The 20,039-nt window shown below is 42.9% G+C and overlaps 1 protein-coding gene across 1 annotated transcript in view; it reads right to left on the bottom strand.

The window, feature by feature from the left end:
- Positions 1 to 2,547: 2,547 nt before the first annotated feature.
- Positions 2,548 to 20,039, bottom strand: part of ENPEP (glutamyl aminopeptidase) — a 62,240-nt gene continuing 44,748 nt past the window's right edge. Inside the window, 7 exon segments of the mRNA XM_006025540.3 lie at positions 2,548 to 4,972; positions 5,256 to 5,334; positions 11,178 to 11,318; positions 15,807 to 15,977; positions 16,081 to 16,182; positions 16,286 to 16,371; positions 17,169 to 17,319. Coding sequence (XP_006025602.1) covers positions 4,835 to 4,972; positions 5,256 to 5,334; positions 11,178 to 11,318; positions 15,807 to 15,977; positions 16,081 to 16,182; positions 16,286 to 16,371; positions 17,169 to 17,319 — 868 coding nt within the window. The 3' untranslated portion in view covers positions 2,548 to 4,834.

Genomic DNA, 20,039 nt, shown 5'->3' with positions numbered 1-20,039 from the left:
CAAGTTCAAGAGAACAGACTTCTGGAGCAAGTGGAATGTAACTCTAACAGTCGCATGTATGTCTTTAACTCTGCCATATCACAGTTAGGTGATTATTCAAGGCATTTATTTGTGTTACTGTGTGCAATAAGTTTTTGCTCTGTTAGCTCCCCAGAAATGAATATGGTGTAATAAGAACAACAGACCCTAAAAAGTTGTGTAGCTCTATGGGCTCACCAGTTCTGCACTCCTTCATTTGGTTTTATCAGTAGAAATTCCTTCCTGGCTAATCAAGTGACCAAGGAAAAATTATCTCTTTTTAAAACAGTTCATGTTTCTTTGGATTCTGTCTCAAATTGGAATTCTTAAGCTTATCTCAGACCATTTGTAAATACACCAGTTCCTGACAAAAGATTTAGTATATACCAGACTTGTTATCTGGAGTCTGAAAGAGGTGCATGCTCTCCCGTACATTCTTCATGAGCCTTTTAAAATTTGCAAGAGCACTGCATAAAAGCAGCCTTTCTTTGCGGTTTTTGGATTCACTTCCACTTTTCCATGCTCTATTAAGATCAATATGGGAACCAAACTAACACTCCTTAGGAGCCAGTCATATTTGGAGTCCTGTGGATGGTTACATTTAGGACGAGAAATTGATTATAGCAAAAAGTATCTCGATTCATTTCTATTTATTTGCAAAACATTCACACAATCCGGTTTCCTAGAATACGGAAAGTAACTGTGCCTTACTTGTTTCCTAGTTCACAGCTCCAAGCCAGCACTTGATCCCAAAAGTTAGACCTCTCCATTGGTCTCAAAAGCTTCTCTCAAGACTTGCTCAGGGTATTAGTCCTAGTTTTTAGCTCCTTTTTCTGTTTCTGTAGTCTTTTCTTCCTGCTTTTCTCTGGTATGTATGTTCCTCTATTAAAATAAAACCCAGCAAAAACCTACGGGCTACATGTACCTGTGTTTTGGATGCAGGCTGCTATTGGTTCACCTTTCTAGTTTTGTAAAGGAGCTTAGTGGTCTTACATTTGTTGGGAATGAAGGTGTGTAACATCTGCCAGTATCAAGTTTAACCCAATCCAAAATGAACCCCCTGCCCCTTTCAGCTGTACCTGTCCTTTCAGGGGAGACTAAAGTGGTGACACCATACCCATTCCCTCCCAGAAAGAATGAAAATAAATAATTTAACAAACAAAAAATGGCCCAATCTTAACTAAGCAAATAGAGTGCCTGTACATGAGCATGAAGCCTTCTCTGATGCACTGTAATTATAGTGCATTGGAGCAGACTTGATTAACCATGGCAATTATCACGCTCCAGGAGCCTTCTGCATGTCATATATCAGTGTCCCCATGCTTAAAAATTGTGGTGAGGGCACTTGAACTAAAGCTCTCGAAATACATTTTAGTTCAAGCACCTCTGCCGCCATTTTTAAGCATGGGGACACTGAAATACAAGACACAGTGGTGCTTTAATTAGAGCGGCTCCGAGAGCCACTCTAATTAAAGCACTGCCCCCGCGCCCCTCAGAGCATGTATAAAAGTGTCCACAGGGGCCAGATTCAAACCTGTTCGTTAGGCACCTAAATGAGACTTGCTTGGGTGGACTTTTGCCACCCAACTTACAGGCTAGGTACAGACATTGCACATAAAATGGTATAAGTTATCAGAAACTAGACTAAACCTGTAATAGAACAGAAGTGCAGTCCACATAGACTGGTTTAAAAATGGCGAACCTGGTCTAAGATAGACCTGGATGGATGTAGTATCAGATTTAACCAGTTTAGACTGGCCTATCAAAGTTCTGTCCCAGATCTCTCAACCCAAATTGGGTTGCAGTCCCCCAGCATCCCAGGTGCCCTTGTGCCTGCCCTCTGCTAGCCCGCCTCGCAGGGCAGGGGGGCTCCCCTTAGCTGGCCCTCGTCTGCTCTGGCTAGGCACTGGGCCAGCCCTGCCCTTGGGCTATCACAGAGCTGAGGCAGCAAAGTCTCTGCTCCCCACCCCTGTGTCTTGCCTGCACCTGCTAGCCGGGCCAGGTGGGGAGGGGAGGGGAGCAGAGGTCCCCACCCCTGCCCTGGCCACCCCCCAGCCAGCATAGCTGGGGGGGGCATGCAGCAGGGGCTTCTCCCCTTCCTTGCTACCTGGCCCAGAACAGCTTCTCTCCACTCAGGCAGTTGGTAGGGGGCAGGAGAGGAGAGAGGAGCCCCCTTCCTCTGCCCCCCACTCCCCGCAGCTTCCTGACTTGGGTCTAGGGATGGAGGGAGGAGAGGTTTTGGGTGGGGGCCTGTTCTGGGAGGAGGAGGAGTGGATCCAACAGGAGTAAGGTTGGTGTGTGTGGTGGGGGGTGCCTATTAGGGTGCAGGGGTGAGTACGGGACCTGTGAGGTGAAGGCAGGGAGGTGGATTTCAGCTCTGCTGCTGGAGTTATTTCTGTTCAAACCAAAACTCTCTAACTTAAAATGCATAAACAAGCCTGGCATGCTCCACCTTGCATTATCAATATTAAACTGAAGTCTATGGTGCACTGGGTTCACATGAAATCAGCCCCCAGGTAAAAGACAACGCTGTCTTAAAACACTGAAACCACAGTGTGTTTGTTTTTATTTAAATCCCAAAGTCTTTCACAGCACAAAGACAAGTTGACTGGATCTAAGATACCTGTGATACATACTGGTCCTGTTAAGTAGGCAAGCAGACAAGAACTCATTAAATGGAAACACAAAAGTACGTTTTGGATAGTTCCTGCACTGTGAAAAGCTATCATGCATGTTTTCGTTTTGTACACCACTTGCTTCCCTTTCTCTACCCATCTCAGACTGTGAAGCTACTCAAAGGCAAAAGCTTTGAAGAAATCCCCTGGCTTCTTGCCTTGTTCTTTTTCTGAATATAAGCAAATGTTGGTAGCAACTTATAATCACTGGGAGTTAAAAAACCTTAAAAGTTTATTTGCAGAATGCTGGCTGACACTTCCTTTCACAGAGCAATAGATTAGATCACTAGTGTTCTCTGATCTCCCAGGAAGCCATCCAAGCATCCTAGGTGGATTTAGTCTGAAAGGACTAAATGTAGAAAGGAGAAATGTGTAGAAAGGAGCACTAATGAATAGAGCTTCACTATTTCTGACTCTCAAACTTTTGAAAGTGGGGGAAAATGTTTATTATTTCAGTTAATCACTTGAGGTCAGCCAAGCTGCTCTCTCGCCTCTTTGCAGTGGTTTAAGGGAGTTGTAGGGCAGACAGTTTGACAAAAGCCCTGCTCATTTCAGCCTTAGGTAGTTTAGTATCCCCCTGCAGCAATATTCTCCTTTAGAAGTGGGGTATATGAGGACAGAAAGAGAAAGGAGGTGCAATCTCGCTCCACTGATCTGTTTTCCAACTGTGTCTCATTGCAACAGTAGAAAATATAGCCCAGGCCTCAGGTCTGTTTTGCCCAATGCTGGATATATATGTGTGTGTGTATGTGTGTGTTGAGAGAGACTGGCAGGCAAGCTTTCATGTTCCCTTGTGTTTTTACAAATAAAGAAGAGGTGACAGGCCTCCTTACTTGTCTATGGTGACTGCTGTCATAGGCTCTTTGTTTGACAGGGCATAAAGATCAGACAAATGCCACCAAAATATAAAACTTACAGAATGCCAAATAATAAAATGAGTTAAAATAGTAATATCAATCCCTTTAGTACCAGTACCAGAGACAAGAGTAACTGGCATTCCTTAGTCATAAGAGTGCAAAGCTCAATCCTAAACATTTGGGGGTTTTTGTAGATATAAATATACAAAGTGGTTTTTAAACAAGTTCAAATTACTGCTCAATTACCTGTCCTTTGGAATGATTAACCTAAAAAGTACACTTTGAAAGGATCCCTGAGTGTCTTAAATACTTTTACGTGGCTGTCTTTGTCTAGATGGACATAAACCAGCAGGACAAAGAAATGCCCAATTTTGCCATCACTTGGACAAAGAAATCAGCTGGACAAAGAAATGCCCAAGTTTTACATCATCGAGTAGCTTTACTTCTACAGGCAGTATCATTTATCTTAGTGGAAGGACTTACATGGGTAAAGTTATTCAGGTGCATAAGTGTTTGCAGGTTGTGATCTGGCAATTGCACACAATTCAAAGGGTGGTTTGAAAATTGACTTCTCAGTCTTTTAGGGTGTTGTTAAATGTTACCTTTTGCACATGCTAAATACTCTTAAGATGGGAGTGTCCATTCAGTAAGGCAGGAAAAGACAAGCTCAGTGCCCTCTGAACACCTCAAAGTTACACTTCTGCAGGTAAGGATTATCTCCAGCTGGTGTTAGGCAGCTCATGTTGCAGTAATGCCAGTCCCTTCCATGGGGCTAATAATAGCAATTTGTGGTACTCCAGTATCCCAGGGTGCCCTGCTCCCACCCACCCCCACAGACAGCATCTGAAACTCTACTGCCTTAGACTGACAGAGCCAGGGAGAGCCAGGCCACAAATGAGTGGGGAAAGTGGAGGGGTAGGTGAATGGGAGGCTGATGAGGAGCTGTGCGGAGGGGAGGGCATGTAGCTGCTGGAAAGCTGAGCAGCTACAGGGCAGACTTGGTAGCCCCTAGCCACACCCTTGCTCACCAGCCCTCTAACAGCAAGTCAGAGCTGTACATGTCAGAGAGGGTATTAATCCTTAATGTGCAACTGCTCATAACACGTGCTAACTTTAATATTACCTAACATTCCTTAGAGTTAGCATGTGTGAATTTGAACATGTAACAATACCTTTACATAAGAAACAGTAAGTCCTAGACCCTAACTCTCTTTGCTTTCAGGACCTGGGTCTCAGTGCATACAATTTAAGACAGGGTTTTTTTTGCAAGTTGGAAGTAATACATTAAGGTTTTAGCCATGCTTCTATTTCTTTCTTGTTTCGTGTTAGCCATTCAATATTGCTTTTCACTGTTTCAATGGCCTGCTTCCTGGGTGCTGTTCCTGCTCCAGCATTAGGATACTTCTCAAAGAAATTTTCCATCTGGAAAAGAAAGGAATGAGGGAGAGGATGGAAATGAATTCACATGCAACAAATAAGCGTGCTATGTAAAGCAAATGCTATTTTATAAGATTGAGTTCTGCACTCCTGAAGGCAGAGAAGTTTTGACTGAGAGAGGACTTCAGATCTGAGCTGGTAGCATTTGAATAATTCTGTAGTAGTCCGAAGTGGGTTAGGCATTTTCGAGAATTAAAAGGACAAATTTCTTGCCTTGAATATCTTACAGTTTAGTGTCTTAAAATTATTAGAGGTATTGTGTCCATACCTGCCAAAGCTGAAATTCAGTGTTGAAGGTCTGTGTTATTGATACTATTCGTCCAAGATTTCGATCATTGATAGTGTATCTGAAAAAAATACATATATTTGAAAAACGAGCAAGATGGTTCCTTTAAACACTCCAGAGATCACTTAGCTGTTTAACTGATTAGATGAAATACATGTCACCTCAAATCGCTACATGTTTCCAGAAATATTTGTAAAATCACAGTACCAAAGGTTTTTTTACTACCCTGCAATTTATTTACACCTGGAAAGATCTCCCTTGTATTTGAAGAACATTTCCAAGGCCCTACTTCCTCCCTGGAATCAAGCTTCTAACAGAAATCTCTATGACAAAACATTTATGTGCTTATATGCCTTTGTGAAACTAAGACTACGAACCATCAGAGATCCACTGTAAACTTGCAAGTTTGCTTTGATTCTGTGCCCTAGTGTACTTTGCACACAATTTCTTTTTGTAATGTCCAACTCCTAGAGCAGGACTGAAAGTGTATCTCAGGAGTCAATGTGAGTAGATAGGAGAAAGCTGGATGCTGAATTCATTGTTACCAGAAAAAGGAATAAGAAATAAATCTGAAAACCTGATTGTGTAACAGTGTGAATAAAAAGAAAGTTCTTTCATAGCAAGTAATAGCATAGAGTGATGATCAACTGCTGCAGTGAATGCTAACACAACCATTCCATCACTCTATGGTGCTTGCTTTCATTTTCTTCTGTCACTGGCTGTTAGGGATCATTTAGGGATAAAGTAACCCCTTATTAGCATCAGGCCTACCTGAGTTTCTTAAATTCCTATCAAAATTGTTGGCTATACAGATAAGTGATTCAAACACTTGCACTGTGATAAAAGTACAACAAAATCCAAGAAAACTATAATGTACTTTCTGTCAATCTCCCGTATAAAACATGTTGATTTTTAATGAGTATTTTTATTAATGCGAAATGCTTTCTGAATGATTATTTTGGTGATTTCCCCATCTAGCATGGCAAAAATCACAGTTCATTGAGGATGACCTTCAGTTAACCTGCAAAAGATCTCTGGGGCCTTTGTGGGTGGATGAAATTATTTGAAATTTGGCAGGTGTAGACTAGGACATGGGTCTACAGTACATTTCCATTGTAGCTGCTGCTCAAGCCTCTGAGTTGATATAGCAGATGCAGCTGTTTCCCATTACTTTCATGAGTATTTGGGACACAAAGTCTTTGCAGATTCTTTCCCTCCCACTGCAACTCTCTTTTTGCTGATTGGTTTGAGGTGTTTCTCCTGTTTTCTAGGCCAATTGGAGTTGTAGCTAGCAAGGGATGTGAAAGGTAACAAGAAGGGTTTCTACAAATATATTAGCAACAAGAGGAAGGTCAGGGAAAGTGTGGGTCCCTTACTGAATGGGGGAGGCAACTTAATGACAGATGACACCAAGATGTGGGGAGCAGTAGATACACTGGAGGGTAAGGACAGGATTCAGAGTGACCTAGACAAATTGGAGGACTGGGGCAAAAGGAATTTCATGAGGTTCAACAAGGACAAGTGCAAAAGTCCTACACTTAGGACAGAAAAATCCCATGCACGAGTACAGGCTGGGGATTGCCTGGCTGGGCAGCAGCTGTGCAGAAAAGGACCTGGGGGTTACAGTGGACAATAAGCTGAACATGAGTCATCAGTGTACCATTGCTGCAAGAAGGCTAACAGCATACTAGGCTGCATTGGTAGGTGTGTTGCCTGTAGGTCAAGGGATGTGGAAAAACTGGAGAAAGTCCAGCAGAGAGCAACAAAAATGTTTCAGGGGCTGGGGCACATGATTTATGAGGAGAGGCTGAGGGAACTGGGCTTATTTAGTCTAGAGAAGAGAAGACTGAGAAGGAATTTAATAGCAGCCTTCAACTACCTGAGGGTGGGTTCAAAAAAGGATGGAGCTAGACTATTCTCAGTGGTGGCAGATGACAGAACAAAGAGCAACAGTCTTAAGCTGCAGCAAGGAAAATTTAGGTTAGATATTAGGAAGAATGTTCTCCCTAGGAGAGTAGTAAAACACTGGAACAGGTTACACAGAGAGGTTGTGGTATCTCCATCCATGGAGGTTTTTCAGACCCAGCTAGACAAAGCTTTGGCTGAGATGATGTAGTTGGGGATGGTCCTGCTTTGAGCAGGAAGTTGGATGGTCCTGCTTTGAGCAGGAAGAAGGCCTCCTGGGATCCCTTCCAACCCAAATTTTCTATGATTCTATGATAAGAAGGTGATTAGGAACAGTCAGCATTGATTCACCAAGGGCAAGTCATGCCTGACCAACCAGATTGCCTTCTATGATAAGTTGACTAGCTTTGTGGATGTGGGGAAAACAGTGGACATAATATACCTTGACGTTAGCAAGGCTTTTGATAATGCCTCCCACAGCATTATTGCAAGCAAGCTGTAGAAATATGGGTTGGATGATGAACTGTAAGATGGATAGAAAACTAGCTGGATAGTCGGGCTCAATGGGTAGTAATCAATGGTTCAATGGCTAGTTGGCAGCTGGTATCAAGTGGAGTTCCCCAGGGTTTGATCCTGGGACAAGTTTTTTTCAATATCTTTATTAACGATCTGGAAGATGGGATGGATTGCACCCTCAGCAAGTTTGTGGATGACACCAAGCTGGGGGGTGTAGTAGATACACCGGAGCATAGGGCTACGATTCAGAGTGATCTAGACAAATTGGAGGATTGGGCCAAAAGAAGTTTCATGAGGTTCAACAAGGACATGTGCAAAGTCCTGCACTTAGGATGGAAGAATCCCATGCACAGCTACAGCCTGGGGACTGACTGACTAAGCATCAGCTCTGCAGAAAAGCATCTGGGGGGGATACAGTGGACCATAAGATGGATATGAGTCAGCAATGTGCCCTTGTTGCCAAGAAGGCTAACAGAATATCGGGCTACATTGGTAAAAGCACTGCCAGCAGATCAAAGGAAGTAATTATTCTGCTCTATTCTACACTGATGAGGGCACATCTGGAGTACAGTGTCCAATTTGGGCCACCCCCACTATAGAAAGAATGTGGACGAGTTGGAGAAAGTCCAGCAGAGAGCAACAAAAATGGTTTGGGGGCTGGGAGTACATGACTTATGAGATAAGGCTGAAGGAACTGGGTTTATGTAGCGTGCAGAAGAGAAGACTGAGAGGGGATTTGATATCAGCCTTTAACTACCTGAATGGTAGTTCCAAAAAGGATAAAGCTAGATCAGTGGTTCCCAAACTCTGACAGATTGCACACCACCAATTTAAAATGATACAACCTTAAGTACCACCAGCAATTTTTTCAGTTCATCTTTAAGTACCACCAGCAAATTTTTGTCATATAAAGTAATTATAATAAATCTGTTAATGCGTACCACTGACAGGTTGTCTGCATACTAATAGTGGTACATGTACCATAGATTAGGAACCACTGAGCTAGACTATTCTCAATGGTGACAGATGACAGAACAAGATGCAGTGTCCTCAAGTTCCAGCAAGGGTAGTCTTAGGTAGATATCAGGAATAACTTTCTCCAGTGGTTAAGCACTGGAGAAAGTGCTTAACCACTGGATGTGGTAGAATCTGCATCCTGGGAGGTTTTAAAGACCCGGCTTGACAAATCCCTGGATGGAATGATCTAGTTGAGGATGGTCCTGCTTCGAGCTGGGGGTTGGACTAGATGACCTCCTTAGGTCCCTAGCCCTAATTTTCTATGATTCAATGATTCTATGATTTATGTGAAGCTCTTCCACTGGTAGCGACTCACACAACTGTCCTGGGGCAGCTTAAATGGTGTGGAAGGGCTTATGAGGCCCTTAGAATCCTTCATGGATTTTGCAATAAGGTCCTTTTTCTGAAAGGCTGAGAACTGTGCAGGCTGTGCCAAACTGAACACTCAGCATCTCACAGGATAAAGTGACCAACCATCTTGAAGTTTCTGGGACAGGTTTAAACTTCAAGGCTGTGTCCCAAATTTGAAAGATGAACCCTGGAGTTACTGATCCCCTCTGCCACCAAATGGTCCCTGTAGGACCAGGTAGCATCCTGCTGCAGCTGGAGGGGAGGATAACACACACTGTTATCTCTGCTGTCTCCTGACCTGGAAAAAGCAGAGCCATGTTTGCCTGCTGTTGCACCCGAGAAAATTAGCTCTGCAGCCATATAAGCTAACTAGCATTGCTGGGAAGTAGAAATAATGAGTCTGAACACAGGGCCACGTGAATGCTATGATATGGTTTCCACTTCAGGAGGTAGCTGTGGGTTACTTCCTGAGCAGGAAGCCATATAGTTGTGTTGCTGAACAGCTGTGCCTGCTTTCATTAGCTCTACCTCTCAGAAAACTAAGTAGCCTGTCTGTAGTGCTGCACTAAGGCAGCTACACTAACCAGAACAAAAGGCAGGGTTAAGGCCATGTTGCATGTTATACTTAGGACATGTTAACTGCGCTTAAAATGCAAGCATCCATGGGTGCATCCAGATGAGTGCGGTCATGCAGTATGTGGTGCCACAAACACATTTGCAGCGCCACATACCACACAGTCCAGTGTTCTCCACACTGCAAGGGATATCCAGGGGTAAAAAAAAACCATGGGAAAAAAAAAAACAGCATGGCACATGCTTAGGCAGCAAGCACTGCTGAAAAGCGGAGCTGGGCCACCTGAAGCCGTGCTCCACTGCCAGCCAGGTTCTGTACAGAAGAATCACTGTGGCTGCAGCCCTGGGAGGCCCCCAGAGCCTCAGCTAAATCTTCTGGGACCAGCACAGTGCTGCCCCCAGCCTCCCCCACTGCCCCGGGGTAACTTGCCACGTGCCAAAGTGTGTGTGGCATGGGAGTTCCCCAAAGACAAGTAGCTGTGGCGCAAGGTGCTCCATTGCTAGTTGCCCCTGGGGAACCAAACATCCACGCAGGTCTGATTGCGCCCCATGTGTTCAAGCAGTAAAATATGTGCCAAGCATGATCATATCGTACCAAAGTTAGGACTTTTTGCTGGATCAACCTGGCAAGCCAGGGACAGGCACTTCTGAGTTGAGCAGTGCTGGACATGTAGTGGGGAGGATGCATATCCTCATGGGTCCTGGTGTTGTGGTGCCTGGTGCTGGAGTCAGTGGTGGGGAAGGGGGCATAGCCATCTCCAGCCCTATCTAGAGTGGACGGAGATCTTAGCAAGCATTTTTGGGCAACTACTCCAAACACATTCCAACTTTTCATATGGCGTGGTAATGCTTACTAAGTCTCAGATAAAATGCATGCTAAGATTCCCGTCAGAAAAGGCCCTTAGACTACTCATGGTTTCTGAGGTCTGTGGGATGGCTGGGACTATGTCCCAGCTTTTACTCTCCAAAAGCTGTTTGATTTGGTTATTTAGTCTAAGCAAAATATAAATAACACAGGGACAACCCATTATATGCACTAGACTAACACTTTGTAGCTTGGACCATTAATTTAAGATTTTCTTATTTGATAGTAGCTTGTTGTAGGCTAAAATATTCAGAACAAGTATCCTCTCATGAAAATATATTGGCTTTTGGAGCCACTTGCTTCTATGAAAAGTTAAAAGAGAAGTTGCAAGATTCATCTGACTGGAACAGAAATGCATTGATGACTCTAGGAATTGATGACTTGTTTCCATCCAGGAAGAGCACACACCAACTGCAGATACTTCCTCAGCCTGACAAAGAGTTTTTAAACTTGAAAGCTGGCTAAGAAAAAAATGTCCAACTATTTAAGTTGGTCTAATAAAAGATATCAGATTCACCCAAAGAACCTTATCTGCCTATGTCCTTAGACCAACATGGCTACAACCTACATCTTTGATGACTCTAGGTTCTTCACAGAGAAACCCTTAAAGTAAGATAAGAAAATAAAAATGGTCAGCAAGTTAGAGGCAAAACACATGGAGAATCTGTTCAACATACCTGCCAACTAAGTATTCCCAGTTGAGCCGTATCCAGTCCCATGCCATGTTTTTGCCATAAGTATTATAGGAGATGTACCTCAGTACAGTAAACACATCCTGACTTTTAATAAGATTGGTGTTGTAAATGTATTTTAGATACCTAGGAGAAATCATATATGTATTAATTAAGTGGGCTTTATAGCTTTTTTCATTATAGATTACAAAATAATTAATTAATTGGGTATAGACTTGTAAGAGTGAGTATAAGAAATAATAAAAGCCTTGATATTTTCATGTCACTGATTTTTTGCTGAGACCAACCTAAGCCAACTGATTGCTACAGCTCAGCTGTTATTTTATTAGGGAAAAAAGTGATGCTAGAGAGGTTTTTAAAAAAAAAAATAGGTGAAATAGCTGGGCCTAAAAAGGGAACATTCATTAAGTGTAAGAGTTTCAAAAACAATGCAAGCATTTTGGCCTCTCTGGCCATGTCCACATCAGTGCAGATGTTTGTTTTCCCGGAGACAAGAAACAGCAGTAAGAAACAGCAGCACACCTTGTGCCACTGCTACTTGTCCCCAGGGAACACCTGTGCCTCGTGCCCTCTGGCACGCCACAGGTTACCTCAGGTGGGGTAGGGGAGGCTGGGGAAGCAACTGTACTGGCCCCAGCAGTCTTACCTGGGGTCCTGGGGGCTGGGGAAGCTGCAGCCATGGTGTTCCCACAGCTGGGAGCCTGCTGGCACCTGGACCATGGTTCTGACCAGCCAGGCTCCAGTTTTGGGAAGCATGTGTTACCGCCACATGTGCCTCCCTGCTTTTTCTGCATGGGCACATGGCAGCCCCCAACGCTGCAAGGTAGCATCATGGGGAACTCCTGAATTTGTGGTGTGTGGCACCACAGACAGGTCTGCAGTGCTATATACCACATGGCTGTGTTTGTCTGGATGAGGCCTCTGAGTGTGTTTTACACCAAATCTCTGGTACTTTGGAGGATGGACTCTTTTGACTCTTGATTACAGGTTGAGGGAACCTGATTTACAATGAAAAGCTAAGAGAATTGGAATTATGTAGTCTAGTGAAGAGAAGACAGAGAGGTCTTTGAATACCTGAAGAGCAAAGGTTTAACAACCAGGGTCAGTACTCTGGGTGGTGGTGGTTGGGGCCAAGTTGGCTGTGGCGCCTGAGCTGGCAATAGCTGATGCTGCCATTCTTGCACTCCCTTGAAGTGGGCACTTGAGGCTGAGGCCCCAGTTGCCCACCACTTTTTACGCTACTGCTTAAGTATGGTTATAAAAAAGATTGTGACAGACTATTCTATGTGACCACAAGGGACAGGACAAGAAGTAACAGACTTAAGGTACAACAAAGGAAATTAAGGTTGGATCCTAGTAGGAACTTCCCTCACTTTGAGGGTGGTCAAGCACTGGAACAAGTTGTGGAATCTTCAGACTTCAAAGTTTTAAAGAACATCCAGACAGACACTCGGTTTGGGTGGTTTGGACAGGGATGATCCTGCCGTGAGCAGGGAGTTGAACCCCTGAAGTCTCTTCCAGCTCTATTTTCCTATGGTTTATGACCCTGTCTTATCCATCCACTCTGCTTGTACATACCAAACCTAGAAATATGTCAGAAAAACTAATCTGGGGGCACCTCGGGCAGCTGTTCTTGGCCTCTCTGTCTCTGGTGTTCTTGAGAGTGACTAGACCAGGGGTGCTCACCCTTCCCGCCCTGCCAAATTCCCAAACCCAAGCCCCTATAGCCTGTTGGAGCCAGGCTGTGGGCCCTTCCTCTGGCAGGACTGGGCCATGCCCCCCTCCCTCTGCATCTGAGTGGTTGCTGGGTTGGGACTGGGCCAAGTCCCCTTTCTCCTCCTGCGGGGCTAGGTTGGTGCCAAGGCACACCACCCCTTTTTCCCACAGGGCTGGGGTACGATTGGGCAGCCCCCTCCCCCTTCTGTGTGGCTGGATGGTGCCCCTGCACCCCTTCCCCAGGTGCCAGATCAGGATCACCGGCTGGATTTGGCCCACAGGTGGACCAGACTGTCCATCCAGCCTTCAGGGAAAAGACTGAGCACCACTGGATTAGACAGGCACTCCTAGAGTGGCTTCACCCTCACACTTTGGGCATAGTGCATGTGAGTAGGAACATGGTTAAGAAGGTCCCTCTCTGACAGCACTAGAGGTGTTTAGCTATATCCTCACTGAAAGTCAGTGAGACTTTAGGTTCCTAAATCTCCTGAAAATTTGACCCTAATTCTATGGTTATGTCTCCATTGCAGTGAGGAAGTATAAATGAGTGAAGAACAGGAAGACCTGTGCAAACTAACTAGCTACTATATGGTAAAAGTATGTTTGTGCTGGTGGGGTTGGTGGGGGAGAGGGGGGAAGCAAGGGGGATTTACCATACCCCTGGAGCTCTGTGTAACTGCCCACATGCACACTGATAATTTGATTGGTAACATCTAATGAACAGTATCTTAGCCACTGGGGTTAAACTACTACAGTTTGGCTTTCGTTTACCATGGGGTAAGGCACAGTCAGTTACTGTGGAGTAGCTGATATATGGGAAATCCTCTGTATCATGGTGGGATTGGTGAGTCATGGTGACTGGTTTGTTTCCCCATCCCTTAAGCTACTCTTAATATAATTACCTTGGGTAACAATAACAGCAGTCTCAGTGGTAGGGAATTCAGTGCAGATGTACAACCCATGATGGGTCCTGAATACTCACTCAGATGGCTAGTTCTCAACCAATGTGCTGCTATGTCTTCACTGCCACTGTTAGCTGTACTAGCTAAATTAAAGCAAGCTTTAGTATGCCTATTTCTGACCGAGAAGATGTACATTAGGAGATTTTGCTACCAACAAGATGGTTAAAATTCTTTCATCTAATAGGATGAAATCCTGTGAGTGCAGGAAGGCCGCAACTGCAGCAGGTCAGCAATGTGACTGGTGTCTCAAAAAGTGAATGAAGCCACTGTCACAGAGACATATACTTAGATACAATAGTTATGACCATGTCATTTTATCATAACATTGGAACATAACGTTGTAGCAGCTACAAAGAGGCACTTTTTCAGCTGTTGCAAATAGGTGCTGATGACTGCTTGTGTACTCTGTCACTTGGATAAGAGGATTCTCTTACCAAAGTGACAGAATGCACAACCAGTTTTCTCAAGCTGTGTGTCTTTTTTCCCCCATTGTTTTACTCATAAATTCAGTCTGGAGAATAGCCATGATCATCTTGTTAGTTTAATATGGTGAGAATTTTTACACTATACAGGTTTGGGCTGCTCTAAATAAACCATGTTTTAATCTCATCAATGGTGAGTTATGAATCAACATGACAATTAAATGACAAGGGCCTATGAAATTATGAACATTGCTGGGCTCTGTGGCCAATTTATCTTTATTATTACACCATCCTCGTTCTCCCATTTCCTCTAGGGTTAGGGACAGAAATTACACATAAACCGGTTTAAGTGATCAGAAACTGGTTTAAACCCATAACAGAACAGAAGTTCAGTGCACATAAACCAGTTTCAAAATAGCTGAAACTGGTTTAAGATAAACCTCATTGAATGTAGTATCAAACTTAACTGATTTGGGCTAAACCAGTTTATGAAACTTCTGTCCCAGACCCCTTCCTGGCTCAAGTTAAATCGCAGCCCCTCAGCATGCTTTCCAGCCTTGGGCTGGGCTGGGCTGGGCTGGGCTGGGCTGTGCTGTCTGCTCCAAAGAGCAGGGTTAGCCCTGCCCCTCTGCTCCCTAACTGAAGCAGTAAGGGCTGGCTGACAAGAGGATGGGGAGGCAATCCCAGCTGGAGATGCAGCCCAGTTTATGGGTGGAGGGGACTGTCCCCTAGGCAAACCCCAGCTGGGGTTTAGGGCCAGGGAGGGGGGGGGGTTAAACACCCCTTTCCCGCTCAACCCTTTCCCTGCTGGCTGCATGTACTGTGGATTACAAATCCTAGAGGCACCTGGAAGCAGGAAGGTGAAGTAATGAGCAATCCTGCAGAGTTCTGCTGCTGAGATTCTGGACTGCAAATCCCAGAGACCTTGGGGGCAGCAGGAAGAGGAAGTGAACACGCAGCCAGAGAACTATGCCCTAGCACTCCTCTGCTTCTGGCCTGAGCCACTGCAGGCATGTGGCTACATTTCCTGAATCAAAGGCAAATGTCTGTTAACTTTTGTTTCAATTTAATCTGTGCATTTTAAATTAATCTTCAAAGACTGAACCAATTCAGCCTTGGGCTTTTTGACTGTTTGCACTTCTATTTTTTGCTCCACACACTTGCTTCATCTTGTAAATTCTTTGGGGCAGGAGCTATATTGTTTTAGGCTTTTATACAGTCATTAGTACACTGGTGTGCTAAACCTGACTGGGACATTTAAATACCTTCCCACTATTATAGCTTGTCGTATGGGTCAGTCTATGCCTGCAGGAATACCTAGATCAGATTATATCCAGTCGAGAAGGAAAGCTTTTGGCTCACTGCTTATAGCTTTATCACAAAGGAGATTATTAAATGACCATTTTTGAGAAACTGCTGTGCTCTACATCATACCATGTATGTGGCAAAAACTATAGTACAGGAGAGTGGGAGATAAGGGAGAGGAGGACTGTTTCAATGGGGAAATACGTCACCTGTCCAAAAGTGTGATGTTCTGCACTGATGCCAGGCCATACAGCAACTTTTCTTTCTCTTGAGCTAATGGAGTAGTTTGGTATTTCTGAAACATGTAGTTCCAATGTGTCTCATTCCTAGAGTTCTGCATCCCATAGCGGTACACCAAGAGCCGGAGATTTACAGGAAGACTAGAATAAACAAAGCAGTATTTGATGGCTTTTTTCCTGATTTTGTTTTATTCTGGCACTATATGCTGTATCTTAACTGAACCCCAAACCCATGACCATTTACCTTCTTCCATTTATCCATTCTTCAAATAATTTAGAAGCATTATTCAAGGCGTCTTGGTCACCCATACTGCACGCAAAATCTAAAACAAAGGCACGAAGAAGCCTAGACAGGGAGACAGAGAGAGCGAGAAGGATTTTTCCCACTGCTCAACACTGCCAGAATCTATATGTAATACTACTTTAAGGAAAAAAAAGAATGTCCCAACCTCCTCACATGTGTTCCAGGACCATCTTCCTCATCATTCCAACCCAGCTGCTGTGTAATGGGCTTAACAAGAGTCTGAAAATTTTTCTGAAAGAGATTTTGGGATTACTCTCAAAGGTTTCATTAATAAATAGGATTTTGTATTCATAGTTTATCTTTTTTAATTTTCAGAAACATTAGGAAAATTCTAATATCTTTTGAAGAAAAAAAGTTATTTTCTAAAGAAAAAAAAAACCCTCTCATTAAAGTTCCTGTGGCATAAAATGATGTGAACAACATGCTGTACCTTTGCTTTGCAATATTGTGATGCACTGATATGACATGAAGGTATTCCATTTTCTTCAAGCCTTGTGTACACTACAAAATGTAACCATCTGTGTAAACTATTACTCCTTCACTTTGTTCCCTAACAAGATGCTGAATACAGTTTGTATTTATAGTGACTATTAATCCATGTTCAGTTCCAGGTCAGCAGTTATACTTGCTGACAACTACATTCAGACACAGCTATATTTCACAGTGTAGACAAGCATCAGAAGTTTTGCTGCATTGTACAATCCTGTTGGTAGGATGCAAGATTATGCTGGCACAAAAATGGCTGTGCTGAGAAGAAATGAGATGGGTGGGTGACTATAATCCCAGACTGGGGATCAAAAAAGGCCTCTTGCAAAATATATTAAGAATTGTATATATTAAGCCTATATTAAGCCTCTTGCAAAATATACTTTAAGAATTTTATAAAATTCCAAATGCATCTCTTTTAATGCTGAAATCATAAATATAACAGCCTCAGCAACCTTGAAAATAATTATTTTTCCTGTTTTGAAAGTTATGAACTGTAAGATCTGGAGACTGTAAGTAAGAACTTCCATTAGCTGCATTACCTGAAAGATAGGGTACAAGTCTTTATCATCTTTAAGCATGTCACTGAGATATGTTACTGCCACTATAACTCTCTGCCAAGGTAAATATTCTGTTTCATTTTGTAGATATTTTGTTAGATCCAGAGGGACAGAGTAATTCACAATGTCAGCCCTGAGGAAAGAAAAGACAATTGATGCAACTTTCAAATCCTGCCACACTTGGAATAGGAACATAGAGATAATATCATATGTATATTAATTGGAATCATATTTTTTGTTGTCTTATTCATGTGGGATTTTTTTGAATGACTTTGTTTCATGCCCACTTATGTCTAATATTTTTTAGTTATGAGGATTGTGTAGCTGATATATTGATCCTACTGTACAATCTAAGAAAGCATGTTGGGGGGGGTTATCACAGGAGCCTTTGCCTCTTTAGAAGTAACTTTATTTATACCCAGTTTCATCTCAATTGAAAGTGCAGAAGAGTCAGACAGCTTCATTTCCTCCAAACCTGTGAGAGTATCTGAGGGAAGAAGTTCTCTTTAAATTTTCCAAAAAAATCAAACTGACAACAGATTGGGTAATGAGGTATTTCTGGAAAACCCTCAATCTCTTTATCATTTCTAGGAATGGGTGGGTACCTCTTTTTCTTTTCCCTGCAACTACCAGGAGATGTTGAAGGAGTGGTTTTCTTAATCCTCTCCCTGAAGGAAATGGTTTATAGGAGATGTTTGGCCTCATTGATCAGGCACTTGCATGCCTATACACGTGCTGGTTTGCCTTCTAATTTGAACGCTTCAGTGTGGCCTCACTGTCATGTGTATAAGCCCTATGCATTTAAATATGGCTGCTGGGGCACTTTATGTAAACCTCAGCAAATGAGATTTAGATAAAGCATCCCACAGCCATTTTTAAACCTGCGGGGGCTTAATACACTTGACAGTGAAGTATTTTAATTAGAGTGGCTGTCCAGGAACTACTCTAATTAAAATGTCCCACTCAGGCCCCCACCCCCAAGCACACGTATAGGCAGCTGAGGATTCAGTACAGTTTCTGGTTAGCTTCTGGTTATGGTTATAGCAGGCTGAGATGCATTCATTCAGCACTAAGCACCAGAGTATTGGGAGAACTGTAATAATTTGGTTATTAGCTTTACAAACTATTCTGGAGAAGCTATTTACCTGGCAATCCAACCAAGGCTTGAATGAAAGACAGCTACACAGAGCTGGTTAGAAGTTTTATAACACAATAGCTTTTGCTGGAAAATGGGGAGCTTTTTAACTGAAATTGCAGCCTTTTTGTAGGGACATGCAAGTTTTGTCAGGGAAGGTTTCTCAGCTCCAGGTTGAAATTTCAGATCACAAGCACAGTCAGAGACACCCACCAATAGGGCAGTGGTTACAGAATCCACCTCAGATATGCAAGACCAAGGTTCAAGTTAGGCTGAACAAAAACTCGCAGTGGGTCTCCTATGTTCCAGGCAAGTCCCCTAAACACTGGGATATTGGGGTGAATGTCCTGCTTTTAAAATTGCAAGGAAGACTGATTCTCACCCAGTTCTATTGCTGTTTATAATGTAGACTCCAACCTGTATTTGTTGGAGATTTCTGATATAATGGGACAGCTGAAAATCCCCACATTTCTTACTGTCTTACTATTCTGAAAGTCTAATAATCAGTCTAATCCACAATGCTTTAGTGGGTATGTCTCAGGTTAGTACTATTATCTCCATATTATAAAGAGAGAAACTGAGGCACAGGGTGGCGGAAGTGACTTGCATGAGGCCACCCAGAAGATTAGTGACAGAGCCATGTATGCAAAATGGTTGGCATATACAACGCTTTAAAAACTAAAAACATTTAATACACAGAAATAAACATTTCTGGGTTATTTAACATGAAGAAAAATTATGACTGTTGTGGGAAATTATAATGACTTCAGTGGGATTACCCTTCAGAGTATCTGCTCGTCCTTGGAGTCAATTGTTCACAATTTGACTGTGAGTTTTTATTTGCAAGAATTAGGGGGATTTAGTGCTCTTATCACAAGAGCAGAAAGTCATGCCATGAATTCTAATACCAACATCATTGTTTGGCCTTTGGCAAATCATTTAACCTCCATTCACATCAGTTTCTTTACCTGCATATTGGGGTTATTAATACTTAACCTGCCTCACAAGTTCATTGTAAAAAGAAACTAGTGTTTGTAATGCATAATGTAAGTGATATAAATCCTTTGTAAATTTTGGCTCTGCAGAGGAGATGAACTGCCTGTAAAGATCTAATCATTAAGTTCAATAACTTAATGGAATTTTATTTGTAATGACTTTCATTCCAGTGTACAGTTCACTGTCAATTTTCAGGAACAGTGATGATGATTTTCAGTGCGTTAGACATGCAGTTTGTAGATCTGTTCCTGTGACTGTGGGTACAAGGCAGATCAAACTAATATTCATAACAATCCTTTGTATGCACAAGTATATGGGTACAAGATTGTGTGGGCATTTTGGTTTTGTACCTGGAAATTAACCAGGCACAAATTGTTTTTCTCCTCCCTTTTTTATAGGACTCTTATCAACAGCCTTTCTAATTCTCTCACTGTTTATCTCTTTTATACACAGCTACTCAACTGCACTCCCACAAGAGCCCTTGACTTTATCCCAAGGCAAAAGGAATTGTCTGCATTGTGTGATAATGACTATTAAAGAACTAAAGAAAATATCATGGCACCACGCTCCCTAAAGGGTTCAAGATAATGAACTTTGAAAAAAGGTACAAAACTTACACAGGAGGCCCTTTCCAAAAAACACTCAGAAGGATTATAATTATTAGATGTCTAATAACAGTGCACAGGAACAAAGCAGCTCTGAAGGGGCTCTCACTACCATGC

This window comes from Alligator sinensis, unplaced genomic scaffold (genome assembly GCF_000455745.1).
Source record: "Alligator sinensis unplaced genomic scaffold, ASM45574v1 scaffold861_1, whole genome shotgun sequence".
NCBI lineage: Eukaryota > Metazoa > Chordata > Crocodylia > Alligatoridae > Alligator > Alligator sinensis.
Note: the sequence above shows the minus strand (reverse complement) of the source record. Positions and strands in the feature narration are given on the sequence as shown.